This window comes from Leptodactylus fuscus, chromosome 6, assembly GCF_031893055.1.
Source record: "Leptodactylus fuscus isolate aLepFus1 chromosome 6, aLepFus1.hap2, whole genome shotgun sequence".
Lineage (NCBI taxonomy): Eukaryota > Metazoa > Chordata > Amphibia > Anura > Leptodactylidae > Leptodactylus > Leptodactylus fuscus.
The window spans coordinates 101,989,535-102,012,008 of NC_134270.1; the positions used below are offsets into that span (position 1 = coordinate 101,989,535).

At 42.5% G+C, this 22,474-nt stretch overlaps 3 protein-coding genes across 3 annotated transcripts in view; all 3 read right to left on the reverse strand.

Annotated features, from left to right (window-relative positions):
- The window catches only part of TM9SF4 (transmembrane 9 superfamily member 4), a 318,186-nt gene that overhangs the window by 182,865 nt on the left and 112,847 nt on the right, over positions 1 to 22,474 (reverse strand). The gene's annotated exons all lie outside the window — the stretch shown is intronic.
- The window catches only part of POFUT1 (protein O-fucosyltransferase 1), a 142,906-nt gene that overhangs the window by 62,564 nt on the left and 57,868 nt on the right, over positions 1 to 22,474 (reverse strand). The gene's annotated exons all lie outside the window — the stretch shown is intronic.
- KIF3B (kinesin family member 3B) lies at positions 487 to 20,939 on the reverse strand. Its single transcript, XM_075276837.1, has 9 exons — positions 20,803 to 20,939; positions 13,562 to 15,022; positions 12,469 to 12,570; positions 12,265 to 12,387; positions 12,063 to 12,181; positions 8,037 to 8,150; positions 7,842 to 7,947; positions 2,704 to 2,882; positions 487 to 1,963 (listed from the first exon to the last, which is right to left on the reverse strand). The coding sequence occupies exons 2-9, from the start codon at positions 14,960 to 14,962 to the stop codon at positions 1,876 to 1,878; spliced, it is 2,232 nt and encodes a 743-aa protein (XP_075132938.1). The 5' UTR covers positions 14,963 to 15,022; positions 20,803 to 20,939; the 3' UTR covers positions 487 to 1,875.

Sequence of the window (22,474 nt, forward strand, 5' to 3'; positions counted from 1 at the left end):
CAGGCTCAGTTCGACTGAATGGAGAGCGTCTGTGAACAGCAATTTTCATGTCTTGCTACAGATGCTCAATGGGATTTAGGTCTGGACTTTGACTTGGCCATTCTAAGACATGAATATTCTTTGATCTAAACCATTCCTCTGTAGCTCTGGCTGTAAGTTTAGGGTCATTGTCTTGCTGGAAGGTGAATCTCCTTCCCAGGCTCAAGTCTTTTGCAGCCTCCAACTAGTTTTCTTCCAGGACTGCCCTGTATTTTGTTCCATCAACTCTGACCAACCCTGTCTCTGATGAAGAAATGCATCCCTAAAGCATGATGCTGCCACCACCATGTTTCACAATGCATTTAGACCAAAAAGTTCAACTGTGGTCTTATCTGACCAGAGAACCTTCTTCCACGTTATATAGCTTACGGCAAACTGCAAACGACACTTGATCAGCATGGGTTTATAGCTTTGGAATGTAGAGATTATTATTTTCATTCTCCTCCTTTCGTTACCAAGGATGAAAGAGCAAAACACTGAATGCAAATGCAATAATGTAAATGAGCTCAGTGTGCATGTTCTGGCTTTGGGTAAACATGATCACAGGTAACTATTTAGGACTCCCTAATGGCCTCCACAACAGTGCCAACTACATTGCCACAAGAAAAGTACTAGCCAGTGTTCCAATAATAACTAATAGTACCGTGTACAATGTAATATCAGAGACTACCTGTCTCAAATTTTCAGCCACTGCTACTTCACCTTTGATCTCCCAGAATTGTGTCAATCAATATAGATAAGGCTGTCAGGAAACGCTAGTATTTGTAGCTTCACAAAAGTTGGGAACCCACAGGGTCAAAGACCACTAAACTACATTGAAGCGGTCACAAAGGTGGGTAAGAAGGGCACACTCTCAGACTCTTACACTCGGGGTAGGTGCAGTAAAGGGATTTTATTTAAATATACATTCACCGATAGACAAAAGTACAAATAAATAGATCTCTCTCCTGCTAGTTTCTGGACGGGGAAGGAGCCATCACACTGCATTGTGTTGCTGTATAAAATTCACAGTAGCTATGGCTTCTTCGAATAAGGCCAAGGAGCTGCAGAGTCTCCCAATCACAATGCACCTCTGGGGCTGAATGTCACCAAGGGAAGTATGAATAAACACAAATGAGCAAGCAGATGCCGCAGAAGCTATGAACATGGAACATCAAACATGAAACTGAGTGCAGTCACATTATAAAGCAGCAAAATGGCGGACTGCGTGAAGTGGGCCAGAGCAGTTCCGTCATGCAACTAACAGTCAGACTCAGATTTTTAAATTTTTATCCCTTTCTTGAGCATGGAGAGATCCAAGCAAGCTTTGTGTAATATATTTCGTACCTTGGGACTGATGCTTGGAATGACACACAGGTCACCATCTGATGTAATGGAACAAAAGGTCACTAATTTACAGTATAAAAGATGACGACTAAATATACATCTAATTTAAAAAAACAAACAAAACATAAATACCAAAAAAAGAAAGGTCAGGGTGTCAAGAGATCAGTGCAGAGGCTGAGTGTCAAGTACATCTTACATGTACAGATAACGCTCAATGTCAGGTGGAGTTGTGTACACTTGTGGTCTCCATGTCCTCAGATCCATTACAATTTAACTCCTACATAGACACACTTTCCACACAAAATCATGCACGGGTGTGTTGCTGTATTACAGGTTCAGAGCAATTGGCTTGCTCACAGATGATACCATCCCCTTCTTCACCTTGCAGAAAGCTTGGCCATAGAATTGGTGGGATCTACCCTGTGGTACGTGCAATTCAACTTTTAAATCAGTCCATCCTAATACTTCATCTACCTATTAAAGAGCCTCAATTAAAGAGAAATGCTTTAGTTACTTTGGAACCAACCCCCTTGATTGTGGAAAATGTGAAGATCCAGATGGTCCTGGAGGTGGGGCTGTTCTTCGGCCAGTCTTGGGTCTGGAAATAACAGAAGAAAGAAAATAAGTGCATATAGAACAGAAGAGGTGGCAATAAGAACAAACATATACTCTCCACTGACTTGGGGTTATACACAGTGTATCGAATGGGGGACAGAGCAGTAACTTGATCTCTTTATAGGAAAAAAGCTGGATTTCAGTCTAGACTAAGGGTCAGTTCACACGTGAAAACCGCCTAGCTTATTTGTGCGAGGTAAAAAACCTCGAGGAGTTTTTTTGACGCTGTTTTTTGCATTCCACGCGGTTTTTGACGAGGTTTTTGACGCGGTTTTCGCTAGCGGTTTTCGCTAGGGTTTTTTTTTCCTATATGTGCTATAGAAACTGCAGGCGAAAACCGCGCGGTTTTTTGCAAAAAACCGCGCAGTTTTGTGTGCAAAAAACCGCGCGGTTTTTTACCACGCGGTTTTCGCCTCCCATTCACTTCTATGCAATTCTTCAGGCGTTTTCCGCCTGAAGAAAGGTCATGTCCCTTCTTCAGGCGGAAAACGCTAGGAGGAAAAAAAAAGCTAGTGGTCTACATAGACCACCATGTTAAAGGAGAGGTTTTTGAAGCGAATTCCGCTGTCAAAAACCTCCCCTTTGCCCACGTGTGAACTAGCCCTAATAAATACTGCAGATAAGCTGTAGTCACTCATTATAGCTAACCAAAGAGATCACCCATAAGTTATTTCATGGCAATCCAATTAACCCCTCTAATCGTGGATATTGCAGGACGGTTACCTTGCTTTGGATTTTTTGCTAGCTGAGCTCTCAAATGTTGAGGCATCTACTTGGATGTCATCTTCATCCTGCAGAGCAGCTTCCAATGCAGCTTGGACCTTAGGAGCCACGGCTGGCCCCTCATAGTCACGTGTAGTACGACTTGGCATATCAAGTTCCAGCAGAACAATGTTCTCAGCCTGCAGAGATGAAAGTGATGAATTGTACATGAGTCAAGAAAAGTACTGAACCCTCTATGATGACAGATCAGCCTGGCTGGCATATTTTACCAGAACTTTTCTGGACTCTGAGCTCCTCTGGCTCTGCTAAAGGAGGTTCTTCACATGGTAGCATTACTTCCCTTGCAGCCTCTGACACTGTACCTAACACGAGCGCCGAGACCACTGAACAGGGCTCCCTCTGCCCTATTTACCAGAATTCAATCAGCATTTCTCCATTGAAATTGTTAAGGTTGTTACCGATTACACAGAAGAAAATTCAGTACCTCAGCCCCAGTATTGCCACTGTAGAGGATAAAATGTATGAAGTTGCCAAAGTCTTAGAGAAGGATAAGGGCCGCCTTGATGATCAGGCGATAAAACTTGAGACATCTGAACTAAAGCTGGAGAACAGATCAAAGAGGATCAACATTTGTGTTAGAGGTCTAGTAGGATCTATCACTATGCTACGTAAAACTGCCCTGTTCTCTAACCTGCTCCCGCAGGTTGACCGCTCACTAGGTGTAGGGCCAAGCGCCCTGTCTTCCTTTTCCACATCACCTTTATTCTTAATGGCAAGGAATTCCTCATCCGCTCCTTGACAGAAGGCCTACATGTTCTGAGGCATGAATGATTGCCATTGGAAGATGCTAACCTGCTGTCTCAAAGACCTATCCGTTGCTGGATGCCAAAATGCATAGACTCCTGCTCCTCCAGTGGCTGTGAACTCAGTTTGCTCCTGATGAGTATCTGACTTGCTAACACTAGTTTTGTTACAGGTTGCCTGTTATGCAGCGCTACTACTGTGTCTATTTTATTTACCAGTAAGATTCCTCTAATATTCCACTTGATATCACTTTTTTATTATTTAACCTCAGCAGTCCTTTATCTGGGTGTATTGTTTAGCTTGATCTTTCATTTCATTTTAATCATGTGTAAGATCTCACATAATGTACACGGATTTAACTCCCCACAGAAATGTTGAAAGGCGTTTCTCCATTAGGATAAGCTGAAACCTGATATATCATACAGGAGAAGTATAAAAATGTTGACCAGTCTGGTGGAAATAGTAGACTCCAGTCAGGAGCCCACCAGGCCAATTGCAGCTCTTACCCAGACACCGTCCCACACAGTGGGTGGTGAGGCAAATTGGAAAAGAAATAAAAGGAAAAACTGGGAAGTGATAGGCCACTAAAATATACAGTAACAGACAAATACTAGAATTAAAATCCATAATCAAAAACATGATAAGACTTAATCGATGAGTGAATAAATAAATACATACATAAAAACATAGATAGACAAAACAGTGGTAATGATCATAATAAAAAGTCACATGGTAGACATAAAATATCAGGTGTAGGGGGTATGCTTGTCTCAGCAAGCTCTAACAACAAACCATGATAAGACTTGGTCGATAAGACTTGGTTTTCCCCTCCCACATCAGGGTTGGCACTACAAGGCTTGATTTGGTTCTAAGGCTATTGCTGGACACCTCCTGCTGTAAGTAACTCTTCATCACCCTTACAGGGATCTACAACTAATACGCAAAATAATGTGTTTATTGTCACCTATGATATGTTTTATGGGGCTATTCCTGTCCTATCAGCATACTACCACTTTAGCACCCTACTCAACAATGTCAGGTCTGCGCATCACTATCTTACTAGGATGTTGGTCTAGTTTTTGAGACCCTCACCTCTCCACATGCTCAAAGTTTTTTATTTAACCTACCTAGAACTGCACGCGACTGTATAATCTTTTCTTTTTTTCGTCTTTACTCAAAGCTTGCTGGGACAAGCATACCCCCTATACCTGATATTTGATAACTACCATATGACCTTTTTATTATGATAATTACCACCTTTCCATCTATTTATTAATCCAGGTATGTATTCATTTATTTATCAACCAAGTCTTATGGGTTTTGTTTAAATCTTTGTTTAGAGCTTGCTGAGACAAGCATATCCCCTATACCTGATATTTTATGTCTACCATGCGACTTTTTATTATGATCACTACCACTGTTTTGTCTATGTATGAATTCATTCATTTATTTATTCATCGATTAAGTCTTATGTTTTTGATTATGGATTTTAATTGTAGTATTTGTCTGTTACTGTATATTTTAGTGGCATGAAGAAGGCACCCACACAGTGTCCTTGGAGCAATAAACAGAACCATTTCATCTTAACCATCCACATCGTTATTTTTATTTTCAAGTTCATTTTGGATTTTGCTGCCATTAGCGCTCTATCATTTCCCGGTTTTTCTTTATCTCTTTTCCATTTCATACAGGAAACTCACTTCAACCCCAGCTCGTTTCCCAAATATTTTCAATATATTCTTTTAGGCCAGGCACCGAGCCAGTCTAAGAGCAGAGGTGTAGCAATCCTGCTTAAGATCTCTGTTCCTCTACAGGTTGTTGATATGACGGACTCCCAGGGCCATATAATTCTTCACTGCAAGATCTATGGCCAACAAATATGTCCCGTTAACTCTTTTGCTCCTACACATTCTCCGATAGCTTTTTTTTTTTTACCATGAACTTTGCAGTCTCTTAGGTAAATCAGATTTTCTACATTGATCTGGTGTGGGGACTTTAAAAGGATTCTATCATTAGAATCCAGTTTTTAACTAAGCCCACGTTAGAATAGCCTTAAAAAATGCTATTCTCCTACCTTTATTATTCTGATCTGTACCGCCGTTCTGGTGTTTTTTCCTTTCTTCGCTGTGTGTAAATGAGTCTTCAGAAAACACAAGGGGGCATCCCCTGTACTGCCTGAAGACTCTCCAGCGACACCTCCATCTTCTCCCAATCGCCTCTTCATCGGCCACATCTTCAGCTGAACGTGCCAATTGCGCATGTCCATCAGCCATTTTACTGTGGTCTCTTACACAAGCATTCGTTTGGCCACAGGAAAATGTCAGACATGCACAGTTGGTGCTTTCTGCTGAAGACGCAGCAAAGAGGTGGTTGGGAGAAGAAGATGGAGGTGTCGCTGCAGAGTCTTCGGAGTGCACAGGGAAACACCTCTTGTGCTTTCTGAAGACTCATTTGCATACAGAGAAGAAAGGAAAAAAAAACAACGAAACGACGGCACAGATCAAGATAATAAAGGTAAGAGAAGAATAGCCTTTTTTAAGGCTATTCCGACATGGGCATTGTTAAAAACAGGATTCTAATGATAGAATCCCTTTAATTTTACTGTCAATGCTGTCCTTGACCAATCCTCCCAGACAGCAGATAAACTTTCCTTCAAGGCCAAGGGAGAGGTACATTCTGCCCTGCAGGCCCTGAACATTGCAGATATTTGGCGTGATTTCAATGGAAATCGAAGGGGCTGCACGTATTTCTCCATGGCTCATCATCACTACACCAGAACTGAAAGGATTTACCTCTTCACTTCCTGATCTCACTTATGCTCGTCATGCCCTTTGTGCCTGGTCCTTATGACTTGGTTAGGATTGACATTGCGTTTAAGCTGTACACTACCCCACGACCTAATTGGTGACTCAATGAGTCTCTCCTGACTGACCCTGAGGAGGACTACAGATGTCCTTTCTACTGTACTTTCTTTGTCCATAACCTTGCTTCGGACACTGACCCAGCTATTAACTTGTCGGCCCATAAGGCACTTATAGCAGATGCATCTAGATTGAAATGGGAGATGACTATTGGTCTCTAAATTATAAGCACGTCAGAGGCAGAATGCCATCTACCAAATATGAGGGCCAGGAGGTACGTTGACCTCTAATCCTAATACACTTATTTCCACCAATTTTATGAGAAACTTTACTCAACCCCTGCTACGGCTAGTCCATCAGAGATTACTCTGTTTCTCCACTCTCTTAGCCTCCCCTCTATTATCTCCTCCCAGGAATCTATGATCAATTCTCCCTCCTCAATGATCCCATCACTATGAAGGAACTGGATACTGCCATTGATAACCTGAGCAATAGGAAAACCCTAGGTCAGGATGGCTATTCCTCCTTCTATTATAAGAAGTTTAAAGGGATCCTTTCCCCTATAACTCTTATTAATGTTAAATAGCATCCCTCAGAGAGGGGAGGGAGGCGTTCCTCACCGCTCTCACAGTACAGCGCTATAGCCACTGCTGTGAGGAAGGACGTACCCGACTGTCAAACACCCTTCTGACAGTGAAGAGCTATGGTATCGTCACCGATAGCTCTTCACCGGGGGCACAGAACGTGAAAGACGATAGTGTGCGCACTGTCAGCTTTCTAGCGGTGTATTAAACCACATGTGCCCCAAGTGATGAAAGGTCCTCTTTAAGTTCTCTAATTTGAAATCTGCCCAATTTAAGTTACTCCAATATATTTTTATTAGACACCCGGATTCATATTACCTTCAAACAGAGAAAATACTTTCTCTTCGTGGCTAAGGTTATGAAATGGGTTGATACCATTATGCTTCTTTACCCACTTTGGTTACTGATGCAACGGTACTAGACAGCTTTGTCCTCAGAATTGAACAGTTACTACCTCTTAATGGCTAAAAAAAAACAAAAAATTCTGTCAGGGTTTTTCTATTCATGATTAATCACTGTTTTGTAGACCTGGTTTCTTTAGCCTCCTTGATGCCCATAGAATATTTGACTCCTCAAGAAGAGCATCAACATCCTTGAAGGTAATGGAAGCTCTACAGCCATGTCATCAACAAAAGAGTCTGACCCCAACTCCTTCTGAACAAATTACCCTCTTGAGATTATCCATTAGAGTGAGAGAGATTCATTTGCCATAACTTTATCCAACCATGTCTGACAGAGACTTGAAGTATGAAGAGGAAGCGCTTTATGACAGCTTTCACAATAATAAGACTTAGAACCTGCCTTCTTAATAGTAATAACATACTGTAAACCATAAGACCACAGAAAGAACCTGGGAAGGACACTGCTTCCCCAATCCTTGCTTTCTTACCCGGTATCTAGGGTCAGGCCTGACCATCATGGACATCTTAGCATGGTGACAAAGTGGTCTCTTGTATCCTATGGCAGAAGTGGGTCTTTTCATCATTTGCTGATTGCTATAAGGGAAAGATTGCAGTTACCAGAAATGTGAAGGGTCGTCTGGCACAGGGCACTGAAGTCACATAAAGAGGCTTTAAATACTCACTCCAGCCTGCTGATGGGGTGAAGCTTCCACTGATCCTCCTCCTCCTCAAAATAGCAGCGGTTCATCATTTTATTTTTCTCTTCCATTGGAATGAAATTCTCAATGATCAGATGCCTGTAGCACAAAAACAGCCAGAAGCAATGAACATCAATTTTCTGAGAAAACGCCATAGCACAGGATGCATCCATGGGAAAACTAATGGTGTAAACAGATCTTTATTAGAAATACTTTACTGTAGTGTGTGTGTTATTTACATAATTGTCTGTGCCTAGGTCATTTGTAAGAGTATCCTCCTCAAAAAACACCTCCCATTCATTTCATTGCAAACATGACCTATCTTCAGTTGGAGTACGCCTTGAAAAATTCAATGAAATTAGTGAGAGGTGGGGAAAAAAAATGCAAAAACCACATAAAAAAAGGCAAACGTTCTTTAAAGGGACCATTTCCTAATTTCTTAACCAGATTTTTTCAGCCTGCCTCTAGGTAATGTAATTAATAAAGGTAAAAGAAAAAAATAAAACAAACCAACCATGCAGACAAACAGCGTAGATACAGGAGGTAGAATATAAGGATTTCTTATCCAGAGACATAATAATGAGATGATGCTCTAGTAATACGAATTGTGTCCTGCTCCTCAATATACTACTATTACCTGCCTCCTGGAAAATTAACTGAAAGTCATTGGTCACATGACTGACAGATTTAGCCCTATTGCTTCTTTTTTTTTTTTTTTTTTTTTTTTTTTTTTTTTATGTAGGTTGTGAACCCCATATAGTACATTTTTTCCCTATCAGTATGTCTTTGCAGAATGGGAGGAAATCCATGCAAACACGGGGAGAACATACAAACTCCTTGCAGATGTTGTTCCTGGTGGGATCCGAACCCAGAACTCCAGCGCTGCAAGGCTGCAGTGCTGACCACTGAGCCACTGTGTTGCCCCTAGCCCTATTTCATCTATGGATGAAGTTCACACATCTAAAAATGGATCATACCAATTTTTTCCCTTTAACCCCTTCCCACCGACGGCATTTTTTTTTATTTTCGTTTTTGACTCTCCCCCTTTCCAAAACCCATAACTTTTTTTTATTTTTCCACTCTTAGGGCCATATGAGGTCTTAATGTTTGTGGGACAAATTTTTCTTCATGACGCCGCCATTAAATTACTCTGTACAATGTACTGGAAAGCTGGGGGGAAAAAAATCAGAATGGGGTGGATTTGAAGAAAGTGCATTTGTGCGATTTTCTTATGGGATTCGTTTTTACGGCGTTCACTGTGCAGCCAAAATGACACGTCACCTATATTCTATGTTTCGGTATGATTCCATAGATACCTAATTTATATTTTTTATTTACATCTTAACCCTTTAACAAAAATCCAAAACTATACCAAAAATTTTTTTTTCTAAAAGTCGTCCTATTCTGACACCCGTAACTTTTTTATACTTCCGTGTACGGTGATGCCTAGGGCGTCTTTTTTTGTGGGGCCGGGAGTACTTTTCAGTTATACCATTTTGGGGAATTGCTATTGCTTTGATCAAATTTTTATCAGAGGCAAAACAGTGAAAAAATGGCGGTTTGGTATTTTTGACTTTTTTCCTGCTACGGTGTTTACCGTAAGGGAAAAATATTTTATAAATTTGTAGAGCGGGCGTTTTCGGACACAGAGATACCTAATGTGCATGTGTTTCACAGTATTTACATACTTTTATATGTTTTCTAGGGAAAGGGGGTGATTTGAATTCTATATATATATATATATATATATATATATATATATATATATATATACATACACACACACTTACCAGCCACTTTATTAGGTACACCTGTCCAACTGCTCGTTAACACTTAATTTCTAATCAGCCAATCACATGGCGGCAACTCAGTGCATTTAGGCATGTAGACATGGTCAAGACAATCTCCTGCAGTTCAAACCGAGCATCAGTATGGGGAAGAAAGGCGATTTGAGTGCCTTTGAACGTGGCATGGTTGTTGGTGCCAGAAGGGCTGGTCTGAGTATTTCAGAAACTGCTGATCTACTGGGATTTTCACGCACAACCATCTCTAGGGTTTACAGAGAATGGTCCGAAAAAGAAAAAACATCCAGTGAGCGGCAGTTCTGTGGGCGGAAATGCGTTGTTGATGCCAGAGGTCAGAGGAGAATGGCCAGACTGGTTCGAGCTGATAGAAAGGCAACAGTGACTCAAATAGCCACCCGTTACAACCAAGGTAGCCAGAAGAGCATCTCTGAACGCACAGTACGTCGAACTTTGAGGCAGATGGGCTACAGCAGCAGAAGACCACACCGGGTGCCACTCCTTTCAGCTAAGAACAGGAAACCGAGGCTACAATTTTCACAAGCTCATCGAAATTGGACAATTGAAGATTGGAAAAACGTTGCCTGGTCTGATGAGTCTCGATTTCTGCTGCGACATTCGGATGGTAGGGTCAGAATTTGGCGTCAACAACATGAAAGCATGGTTCCATCCTGCCTTGTATCAACGGTTCAGGCTGGTGGTGGTGGTGTCATGGTGTGGGGAATATTTTCTTGGCACTCTTTAGGCCCCTTGGTACCAATTGAGCATCGTTGCAACGCCAAAGCCTACCTGAGTATTGTTGCTGACCATGTCCATCCCTTTATGACCACAATGTACCCAACATCTGATGGCTACTTTCAGCAGGATAATGCGCCATGTCATAAAGCTGGAATCATCTCAGACTGGTTTCTTGAACATGACAATGAGTTCACTGTACTCCAATGGCCTCCACAGTCACCAGATCTCAATCCAATAGAGCATCTTTGGGATGTGGTGGAACGGGAGATTCGCATCATGGATGTGCAGCCGACAAATCTGCGGCAACTGTGTGATGCCATCATGTCAATATGGACCAAAACCTCTGAGGAATGCTTCCAGCACCTTGTTGAATCTATGCCACGAAGAATTGAAGTAGTTCTGAAGGCAAAAGGGGGTCCAACCCGTTACTAGCTTGGTGTACCTAATAAAGTGGCCGGTGAGTGTGTATATATATATAAAATTTATTTTTTTACTTTTTTTAATTTTTAAAGCATTTATTAGACCCCTTAGGGGTCTTGAAACCCAGGGGGTCTGATCATTAATGCAATGCATTACAATGCTAAGGCATTGAAAAATACCAAGGCTTCTATTGCAGGCTACATAGAGTAACCTGCAATAGAAGCCAGTGAATGGCAGGACAGGGAGCCTTCACAAGGTTCCCCACTGTCATGGCAACGTGATCCCAGACCTGGAGATCGCCAGGAAAATGGCAGCACCCACACGCCACTGGGAATGGTGCCTCGGTCAGGTTTGTTTATGGCAAATGCTGTGAGGAGAGGGAGGAGGCGTTCCTCACCGCTCTCACAATACAGCACTATAGACGCTACTGTGAGGAGGGGCATTCCTGACTGACTGAAACGCTCTTCTGACGGTGATCAATAAGGCCAACGTTTCTACTTTAGCAATGTTTGACGATAAACCCTATGAGAACTATAATTGTGGACACAGTGATTTTAGTGACTCAAATGCGCTGCCATAATAAACGAGATATAAACAGCCTGATAAATAATTCATACATCCTGCTCTCCATTTCCTAAACAGATTACTGTGAAACACAACAACAGACAAGCAGACATCTATACATCTTCTGCTGATGATGTGCATACCTCAATATATAGGGATCTTATAGGGATTGACCACTTTTTTTTTTTTTTTTTCAGGAAGTGCTCTAGTTTCTGGTATCCCCAGGATCAGCTGCTACTGCAAAAGCCACTCTTAATAAAAAGCTCTCCTTTTCAATGGCTGCCATGTGAGAATCCTGATAGAGGATATCTCCTCCACTCTTATCTCTATAAATCCCAAACAGATATATGCAAGGGGTTCCTTTTGCAATGTTCTTGTGCCCTAAAAGAACTGTACCTTTAACTAAACCATCAGAAAAAAAAAAAAGTTGTGTAAAGGCAGTGGTTATAAAATTTGCCATCCAGCTTTCTCAGCATCTGATACTTACTTCAATTTAAGCTCTCGGGTAAGTTCGTTCTGTGTCTGCTCCAATTCCTGACGCTCTTTAATGTGTTCCTCCTGCAAGTCATGGATCTCAGCTTTCACTGCCTGGAGCTTGGAGAACAGCTGGAAAATAAATTTGAAGCATTGAAGGCTGGTGGGACTATGATAGGTGGCACCATTAAAAGTTACGTAGGCCTCAACCTCACCTTTTTGAGCTTCTTAGTTTTGATGTCAACCTCTTGCTGTAAGGAGCTGTATGTTTCCTTTAGCTCCAACGTCTCCTCATCTCGATTCTCCATCTCTTGCTGCATCTCTCTCTCTCTACGTTTCTAGGTGACATATATAGAAGTTAGACCTCTGCACCTTCTATTGTAGCTGTGATTTAGGCTTTTGTCAGCAGATTTACTTGCCTGCTCAGCGATCTCGTGTCTCTTCTGTTCCAAGATCTTCTGCTGCTCATTGGTGTGGTCAACAATGTTCTTTCCACCCACAAGAAGTTTACTCTCCATAGCCTTGAAAACAGACTCAATGTTAGAGTGTGGTAACTAGGTAAACCCTAACTTTTCTAGCTTTGGAATTAAAGAAGCAGCGCCATGGTTATAATTGGAATGTGGAGCTTTGATAGGACCAGATATAAAGACTGATGAGGATTGGCGAGAACCAAGACAAAACAGTTACCAAAAGGCTTTCTAGACCTAAGGAAAGTCAATACATGTGATGCAGTGTGATTTCTCACGTTGACCTATTACAATAACACAAATGTTATTTACTATCATTTATGGGCATGGTAATCGACTTTACTAGCAATCATTTGCTCATTAACAATGTGACAACAGAGAAAAAGTTAGACCGTTCTCATTATGGCATCAAACCCTTGCTAAGGAACCCCTAAGGTCTCTTGTACCACAACCTTAATTTTTTCCGGATTACTAGTGGACAAAAAAAATTCATGATTTTAACTACTGAACGCCTCCAGTATTAATAAAAACTCTCCAGTGTAGAATGTTGGTTACATGATTTATGAAATGAGGACAGGTCTTCAGGTCTTTTATCCAAGTTATATTGTTTCAGCAAAAGTTCATCAATAAACTGACCATTAGTAGTAACCAGTAGGTAAGTACTGGTGGGTAGAGATGAGCGAGTACTGTTTGGATCAGCCGATCCGAACAGCACGCTCCATAGAAATGAATGGATGCACCTGGTACTTCCGCTTTGACGGCGGCCGGCCGCTTAACCCCCCGCGTGCCGGCTACGTCCATTCATTTCTATGCGAGCGTGCTGTTCGGATCGGCTGATCCGAACAGTACTCGCTCATCTCTACTGGTGGGGAATCTGCAGAGAAGTCCCACAATTAAGAGGCTTTGGAATATGATGGAAGTTGCGGTTTCTAGGGACCACTCGAAACAGTACGACTGTACCAAGCTCTCACCACAATGGACTTCTCTGACATGTCAAAAGATAAATTAGAGTTTAATTCCCCTGTAAGAAAAAGTATCTTTTTACCTTAACTTTGGCAGACAACATTTCCATAGCTTCTCTCTCTCGTTTTAGGTCATCCATCTTCTTTTCCTTCTCCTGTAGAAGTTTCAATTTTTCCTCTGCCACCAGACTGTGGTCTTCTATAATGGCTTTTTTCTCAATCTCCAGCTTCTCCTGCTGTTCCCGCCAATAGTCTTCTTTATCCTCCACCTCATCTTCTCCCTCATACAATTCTCCTTCTTCGTCTTCCTCTCCGGCTCCTTCTAGGCCCGTTCTCCTTTTCCCCCTTCTACGTCTTTTACCCACAACCCTTTTCTCCAGCTGTGCCTTAAGCCTTGCAATCTCCTCTTGAAATTCTCTTAATAATGCATCCTTAGGGTCTTCATTCACTCTGGGCTTGTTCTTGATGTTCTTGGCACGGTTGGAGTATCGTAAAGTGGTAAGGGTTTCTTCAACATTATATGAGGCAGGGCCAATATTTGCTACCATGACTGTTTTGGCATTGCCACCCAAAGAGTCTTGCAACAACCTGGTAAGTTTAGAATCCCTATATGGTATGTGGGTGCTCTTGCCATCTACAAGGGCTGATATCACATTTCCTAGTGCAGACAGGGAAAGATTAATCTTAGTAGCCTCTTTCAGCCTTTCCCCTTGAGCTCCAGTCTTTGCTTGCCTTTCACTTCCAGCCAGGTCTACCAGATTCAGCTTTCCCACACGAATGTGGTTTTCACCGTCCAGTCCAAGCTCACTGCACTCAATAGTAATCATGAAGATGGCATGCGAACGGGAGCTGTGTTCATTCATGTTTGTTGCACCAACTGAGCGGTTCTGGTTTCCCACATTCATGACATGTTCAATCTCTTTTACACTTTTTGTGACGAAAGAGGACAGATCCTTCACATAGACACCAGTGTCAGGTCTTTCTTTCAGTTCTAGGCGTTTAGACTGGTCTTTAGAGAGAAGGTCTCTGATCTCCTCTTGATATATCTCAAGATATGAAGCTCTCACCAGATACTGTTGGTTCTGGGACCTTGAAATGTGTGTGAAGATGTGATCAAAGGAGTTTGGTATTACCCCCCTCTTCTCAGGGTCACCCCTCAAACCTTCCATAGTGTATGTTTTCCCAGTGCCCGTTTGGCCATATGCAAAAATTGTTCCGTTAAAGCCTAGCAAGACAGAATCCACCAAAGGCCTGAATGTTTCATCATAAAGCTCAACCTGCTTGGAATTACCGTCATAGACAGCATCAAAGGTGAAGATTTTCGGGAGATCATTGGAGGCTCCCTTCTGAATCCTTACAGACACTTGACCAAGCTTTACATCCACATCTACAACTTTATCGAACCCAGCAGCTATCTCCTTGCTGTTCATGGGTCGACATCGCACCACAACTCGCACAGACTCTGAGCTCTTTGACTTTGACATCTTTATTGGTTTAATGGTTCTGAGGATCCAGGTCAGTTTTCCAGTCCTAAAATAAACAGCCTAGAGAAAAGAAAGAGAAAAGTTAAAAGAATAGGTTACATTGTGAACGTGTGTTGGGGCCACTGTGGAGCAAATCGTAGTATTTGAGGGCCCTTTATTATTTATATCACAGAGTATCTGATTTATAGCAAATAAGTGATATTATTACAGACTATAATAACATTGCATGGTCACTATAAAACAGATGCTGTGCAATATAAATAGTGAACATTAATTGCTCAAAATTATGCCAAGTAATTTTCAGTACAAAGTTTTTTGTTTCATTGAAATCTCTGTAAAGCAGTACTTTTCTCTCCACGCGGAAAGCACATGGACCCCATTATAGACCCCATTATTATGCGCGTATACATGTAATGTTGGGGGGGGGGGGGTGTTGGAGTCAGGAGTGAAACGGTTCCTTCCTGCAATCACTAGACCAGATATAGTACAAAGCCCCCCCCCCCCCCCCCATCGGAAGGCAGCTAGGCATAAAAGAGGGGGAGTGGTGACCAGACAGTAAGCTCAGCGATCTGTAGAGTGTTCAACTTTCCAAGGTGCAAATGAAACCAGTCATTTCCCAGCTTTGTAAGATGTGGAAATTGGGAGGAGGGAAAGCAACCTGGCAGGAGGCATGGGGAAGCACAAGCCAGAACCTTTGCATTACAGAAGACTGGGAATGTCAAGAAACTTTGTCACACTTTTGGAAGCCAGCAAACAAACTAAGTGTCGGCCATCTTTGTTCTCCAAGCTCCATGGAGGAAAAAAAGGATTCTAAGCTACAACGTTTTTCTGTCTTTCTCCCTTTTTATTTTTAAAAACGGTTTTGCTTGTGTGGTCATCCTTTATTATATATAAGTACATTTGCCATCTGACTGCTGGAGCAGTAGCATGTGTGTCCAGGATACCCATTGATCACGATTCTGAATACAATAGGTGGTTGAAGCGGGTATTTGTGGTGCGAGGACTGTGTTGGGGTACAATTTATGCTCAATTTGCAGCCTGAGTGAAGGGTGAGTGCAAGATTGAGTGTGTGGAGTGAACTGACTCCTGACAGCCGCACCCAAGTCACGTGCTAGGATCGTCCGTTCGTAACAAAATCTCAAACGTCAAATGAGATAATCACCTAACTATCTGCAAGTTGCTATTAGTAACATTTCACTTTCTGAAGGCAACAATTTCCAGAAATCCCAACAAAGGTTAAAAATTGACAAAAACTGTGAAGAAGCCAGGGAAGGGCCACTCATCTCTTACCTTATTGTGATACACCTCCTGTTGCAAGAATTGTATAAGAGTATAACAGAAGAGTATAAGAAATGCACATTTTTATGAGAAGCAGAAAAGTTAGCAGTACTTCGCTATCAATCGGCCATTTGTACCCATTTCCTCAAAAGAGATTTGTGAAAATCAGAGAACAAAGGAAATGTGCTGTTACTAATAGCAACTGGTAGCTAAGCTGGACAATCACCTGACTTGAAGTTTTACCTTGTAGTTTCTTACACGAATATTCTTAGATGAATATTCATACACAGTGGGGCAGATTTATGAGGTAGTTAACGCCAGTCTTCATAACCCCAGAGTCAATGGAGGATACACCTCATTTAAGACCTTCTCCTGCGCCACGTGCCTGTAAGGTAGGTCTATGCCAGTTCCTGCATCATTTATACTAGTTTTCTGCCTACCCCTTTTAAGAAGAGTGGCAAAGTTGGCACAGGATTTAAAAAGTAGCAATTTGTTTTGTGCACAAATTTGGGACTATATATATATGCCTTGCATGCCGGTTTTAGAATACTAAAGCTGCCCCAGTGACTCCCCCAACAGAATACGAGTGGAGCTCTGGAGTATACAGTCTATAAAAATCAGGAATAATACAGGATAAGTTATATACGTATATAGTGACACCATTAATGAGTGCAGTTCTGGAATAGAATAGTTGATGTAATTGAAGATCAGTACTGGATAAATAATGTAATACAAGTACATAAGTATCATTTGTAGCAGTGCTACACATAAAAAGTTGAAATACCCACAAACACCCACTTTATATGTGCACCCATCTTCTAGCTCTTTTGTTATATCTATCCAAATAGCATAAAGGTGGGCATCATGTTCCTCACCGCCAGAACTTGAATATTCAGAGATGATGCACCGATGACTACGGTATGTATTGATGAATCAGCAGATACATGAATACAAAGTCTAATAAACATACACTTTGCATGGTTGTGACCCGTTTCATTTCTCCTGTTCGGATGACATGGAGTCTAACTGCCCAGTCTTTGAATAGTCATCAGGCAGATGTACTGTACCTTTAAGCTGCACAAGCTTGTGATAATGGACTTTGGAGAGCTCAAAAAACAAAGCTTTGCAGCATTGGCTTACCACGATACCACAGGGATGCCCAGTAAATGAACTGTGACAGCATCGCCTGAAACCTCAGCTGATCATAGGATTGCTTGCCTTTCTGGGCTACCAAAGGGTCAGTAATGCAAAACACAAAATATATACAAAAGCCCCACTGAAACTACTGACTGCGTCCCGTGGGTATTTTAGACCTATGCTGTGAGCTTCAGATTAGCTATGGTTGGTCTGAGAAAAGCAGCCATCACATGAGCCCCGTTTCGCGACCTGAATACGCCCAGGTCTACTAGTTCTTACTGAGTAACTTTACTATTCAAACAAGAGCTAATTCAACAGAAGACATTGGGAAAGACTTATTATTCCTTGTATGCCAGTTTTCTAGCATTCAAAGCATTCTTTGCATGGTTTTATGCAAAGAAAACAAAAAGTGACTTTTTCATTTATGCACCACCTTTTCCATTTTCCAAAACTGGAGGTATGACAAGGGTCTGCGGATTTATTATCATTCATACCAGAAATCTGGCTTAAATTACGCTGGAAATTTATGCCTAGATATAAATATAACTATTTACAAGCATACCACTGAAAAATTCCTATTGATGTGCATTATAAAATCTAGCAACGTGGGCCACATAATGCACACTTCTAAATCCACTCCTAGATAAACAGCCATTATGACAAATCAGTGCTAATAGCAAGTTAGGCCTTATTCACACTGTACAAAAACAAAGAAAAAAAAAATAGGAAGGGCACTCACCCACAAAGAGGCTCATCTTCAAAAATGTTTTTTGCATTCTGAGGCTTGAAAAAGCGCAAGTGGTAGCGCGAAACGGCTGTTGCCTTTCTTGCCATTGATGCTGTACTTCCCTCCCGAGAAGATTCTGTTTTTTAAGATGTGATACCCTAATAAAGGAAGTTTTTTATGAAGATGAGCCTCTTTGTGGGTGAGTGCCCTTCCTATTTTTCTCTTTTTTGTTTTTGTACACTAATGTTGCTTATTGGTTGTTGAGCACCCCCACGGCTCTATCTATAAGAGGTTCTATTCCTTCTTATTTACCTCCAGCCTAACTACAGTCCATATTACACAGAAGCTCAGAGTGCCATCCTTACCTTTTCTACTTATTCACACTGTGTGCGAATGAATTATGATAAATAGCTGCTAATAGATTAAAAAAACAAACAAAAAAACATTGTTTTCTGTTGTTCTGATACATCACAGGATCAGAAATTTGGAAAGATTAGGCTGATCTAACTGTGTAAGTGGCTATTTTCTTGTGGCTGGCGGGCATGCACAGTCGGCTTTGCCCTAGGCCTGGAAGTTTGAACCCAGCGCCGGAAGAAGACGCGTGAAGAGGACGTTCCTGAAGAAGATGGAGGCAGCACTGGAGAATTCTCTCACAGCATTGGGGACGCCCCCAGTGCTGTTTTAGCGCTGGGGACCGCCCCCAGTGCTGCGAGAGAACTCATTTGCATACCAACGAAAACCAGGATATATACCAAACGACGGCGCGGAAAAGACATCTAAAGGTAGCAGAAGAATAGCCTTTCTTAAGGCTATTCCTACGTGTTAGTCACTAAAAAATTCAGTTTTAATGATAGGTCCTCTTTATAGAGATCCTTTCACCACTTGGGGCACATGCGGTTTTATATACCGCTAGAAAGCCAACAGACTTTCACATTCTGTGCCCCCGATAAAGAGCTATTGCTGCCAGTACCGTAGCTCTTCACTGTCAGAAGGGTGTTTCTGACAGTCAGAAATGCCCTTCGGAAAGTGAAGAGCTACAGTACCGGCACCGATAGCTCTTCACCGGGGGCACAGAACGTGAAAGGTCCTCTTTAAAACATACAGAACACAGAGTGTGGTGCTCCAGTAATTCGAGAATGACACTGTGTAATGTAGTTAAGCACTACTGCGTCTTAGCTCTACAGTGACCATAGGCCTACAGGACAGACGCTACTAACAGCATCGAGCCAGGCAGAGAGGATTTCATTTACTCTTATTAGGCAACATTTTTTTTGCTCTGTAAACTAGGCCTATTTTACGGACACTGGTGACGTTCCGTTTCCAGAAACGGGGACATGGAACGTCACATGAAAATCAGCAAATATACCTGTGGCAATCACATGTCCACCCCCAAAGATATGGGTGAATATACATTTTTGACACAGTAAGTTAGAAGATAGGTGGGGGGAGGTTTAAGGCAAACAACACAATATGAAAATGAGCCTAAGCACTAATCTGTGAAAGAGAAAAAACTGCTAAAAATTGGGCCTCTTGTGAGAATAGGAGGCTTGCCAATGGCTAATCCTTTGAGGTGTACAGGACTAGCAAAGGGGATTATATTAGAAAAAACCCATCCATGCTCTTCATTCATTTTACTTATTTAATGCTCTGTGCAAAAAAAAAAAAAACGAACAAAAAAAAACAGGGGTTGGCACATCAGTTTACGCCACACATTTTCATCACGACTGTCACCTTTTGGAATTCAAAGAGTGAAAGATCATCCTGTGAATTCTGTCATTAAAAATAAAAAAATTAGATGGGTTTTTTGAATTCTGGAAGAGCCACTACAGTTCCTGGTAGATTCAGGGTAGCTGCTGGAATGGAATTGGGAAAATCAGGCGCCGTTTGGTATGCCATGGGTCCAGTAGGTGACACTGCCTGCTGTGGCACCACCAGCTTTATCTATATTAGACCAGACCGGTTAGAGTTGCATATTAGAGAGGCATAGTAAGCCTCTACTTCAATAAGACAACACCCAAAAATGTCAAGGCTCCAGGTGTGTTAGCTGTTAAAGGGTGAGCCAAAAATACTGGATGCAGGACAGCCCTGATTTAAAGCACTACCTTCTAGAGATTCACCCTCTCCAGTTATGAAAAACATGTAAGGGCTCCTCAGATGACAGATATGATCTCATCATGTTAGTTGCTCGATATGACATCATAAAAACACGCACTAGAGGTGATGTCATGGAGAAAGCTATACATTACATCATTAGGTAAGGAATCAATGTAATTGAGTCATAACCTACATTTAACATCACTGCATAAGATACTAGAAATTACAACACAATATCAGGTATTAGATGACAATGACATAGCTAGGTATGCCATCAGCAGATCAGACACTAGGCATCGGTACAAAGTATGACATCATCACGTCATGCACTGCATAAGATGCCCGAGGCAGGCACTACATATGACATTATGGGATGGGGCTGGCATTTAGGGGTCACATCTAGGGTCATGCATGAATACAATAACCCGAGAATCCCACAGCTGATCGGTGACTTCTGGAACACAGTATCCTTAGCCACTGCTAACTAACCCCCTGCACTGAGGCCATGCTGCTGCTGCTGCGCTCTCCAGTGCCCGATCACCGCCCTGTAGTGTGCAGAACCACCCCTTCAGCAAACCCTGCCATCCGGAGTTCTGCCCCTCACCTGCCATATCCTCGCAACTGGTCACCCTGTCCCTCTGTCCAGGAGCCGGATGCCGACTGACCGCCGGCTCTCACTTCCTTAGCAACAGGCCAGGCGACGACGCGCTCACTTCCTTAGCAACGGTCAACAGGCCTTGGCTTGTACTTCCTTAACAACGGTAGCGTGACCACGCCCATACGCGGCAGTCCTAAAGCCAGCCACGCATATAACATAGCGGTGCTAGTCTGCGGTCACTTCACCTATTCTTCAGCAACATGAGGGGCTGAGCACTGGCTGCTCAGATAAATGGTGACCATATGGGACTAAAAGACTTCGTATAATAACTCTGCCCCATTGGGGTTATGCTGACGACCACCTGATGTGGAAGCTGCTGCTAAAAGTCACCAAACAATTGCCAAAACTGTGGTCTTCTGGGTTGGAAAATTTCAGGCTTGGGTGTCTGAAAATGTTTCTCGCCCATAAGGGTGCATTCACACTACGTATACTGAAGCTTATTCTGAACGTCAAACACGTTCAGAATAAGCGGCGTATAAAGCAGCCCATTCATTTCTATGGGGAGTGCTCGTATGCCGGCTCCCATAGAAATGAATGGAGCTGCTTTTTACTCCGCTTATTCTGAACGTGTTTGACGTTCAGAATAAGCTTCAGTATACGTAGTGTGAATGCACCCTTAAGTGGAGCATGATCTGGCACGTCTACGCGTGTCAGCAGTTTGCGCACTCAAAAAGATCCTGTTGATTTCAATGGGAATTACGAGCGTATATGCCGTGTTATTTTGCGCCCGTAATTTTGCGGGTGCAAATTAACGCTGCGTATACACTCATAACTCCCATTGAAATCAATGGGATCTTTTTGAGCGCTCAAACTCTTACACGCCGTATACGTTCCAGATCACGCTCCATTTTACATTGTGTGAACGCACCCTAAGGGCCCCTTCACACAGAGGATACGCTGGCTGATTTTGAACGTGTAAACGTTCCGAATCAGCAGCGTTTAAAACAGGTCTAATTGCTTTCTATGGGAGCCGGCATACGTGCACACCCCATAGAAATGAATGGGCTGATTTTTCCCATTCATTTCTATGGGGAGCGCGCGTATGCCGGCTCCCATAGAAAGCAATGGGACCTGTTTTAAACGCTGCTGATTCGGAACGTTTACACGTTCAAAATCAGCCAGCGTATCCTCCGTGTGAAGGGGCCCTAAGGGCTCGTTCAAACAGAGTCTCAAAATCCACTGCCAAAAATGGTTCTCATTGACTTCAATGGGAGCCACTCGCTTCTTTTTACCGTTAGCATGCCCATTCTTCCTGCAGATTCAGCTGTGGTGCTAGGCTCCCTCCTGATTAGGCACATTCATTTGGGCCTATTCCGGAGCAGAATGCCGTGGCGGGATGCCAGTGCACTGCAGAATTCATGTAACTCCGTGTAAACTAGCCCTTGCAGAGAAAATTGGGTTCACACAGGGCCGTTATAGCACATTGGTTGACTCAGTGCAAAGGTTTCATAAGTGCCCCCCCCCCCCCCCCATCACTACCTACTATTATGCCCAGGGCTGGCGTTAAGGGGCACAAACTGGGAAAATGCCCAGGGCCCTGGACTCCAAAGGGGATCAGGGGAGTCCTAGTTACGTGTATTATGGAGATCTATTATGTAACAGGGAGCTTTAGTCCCTT

Coding starts and splice junctions, on each gene's coding strand:
- KIF3B (XM_075276837.1), bottom strand. CDS start 14,962: ATGTCAAAGTCAAAGAGCTCAGAGTCTGTGCGAGTTGTGGTGCGATGT. Junction 7,948..8,036: donor CACCCCATCAGCAGGCTGGA/GTGAGTATTTAA, acceptor TTTCCCTTATAG/CAATCAGCAAATGATGAAAA. Junction 2,883..7,841: donor GGCCTGACCCTAGATACCGG/GTAAGAAAGCAA, acceptor TCATCTCTGCAG/GCTGAGAACATTGTTCTGCT.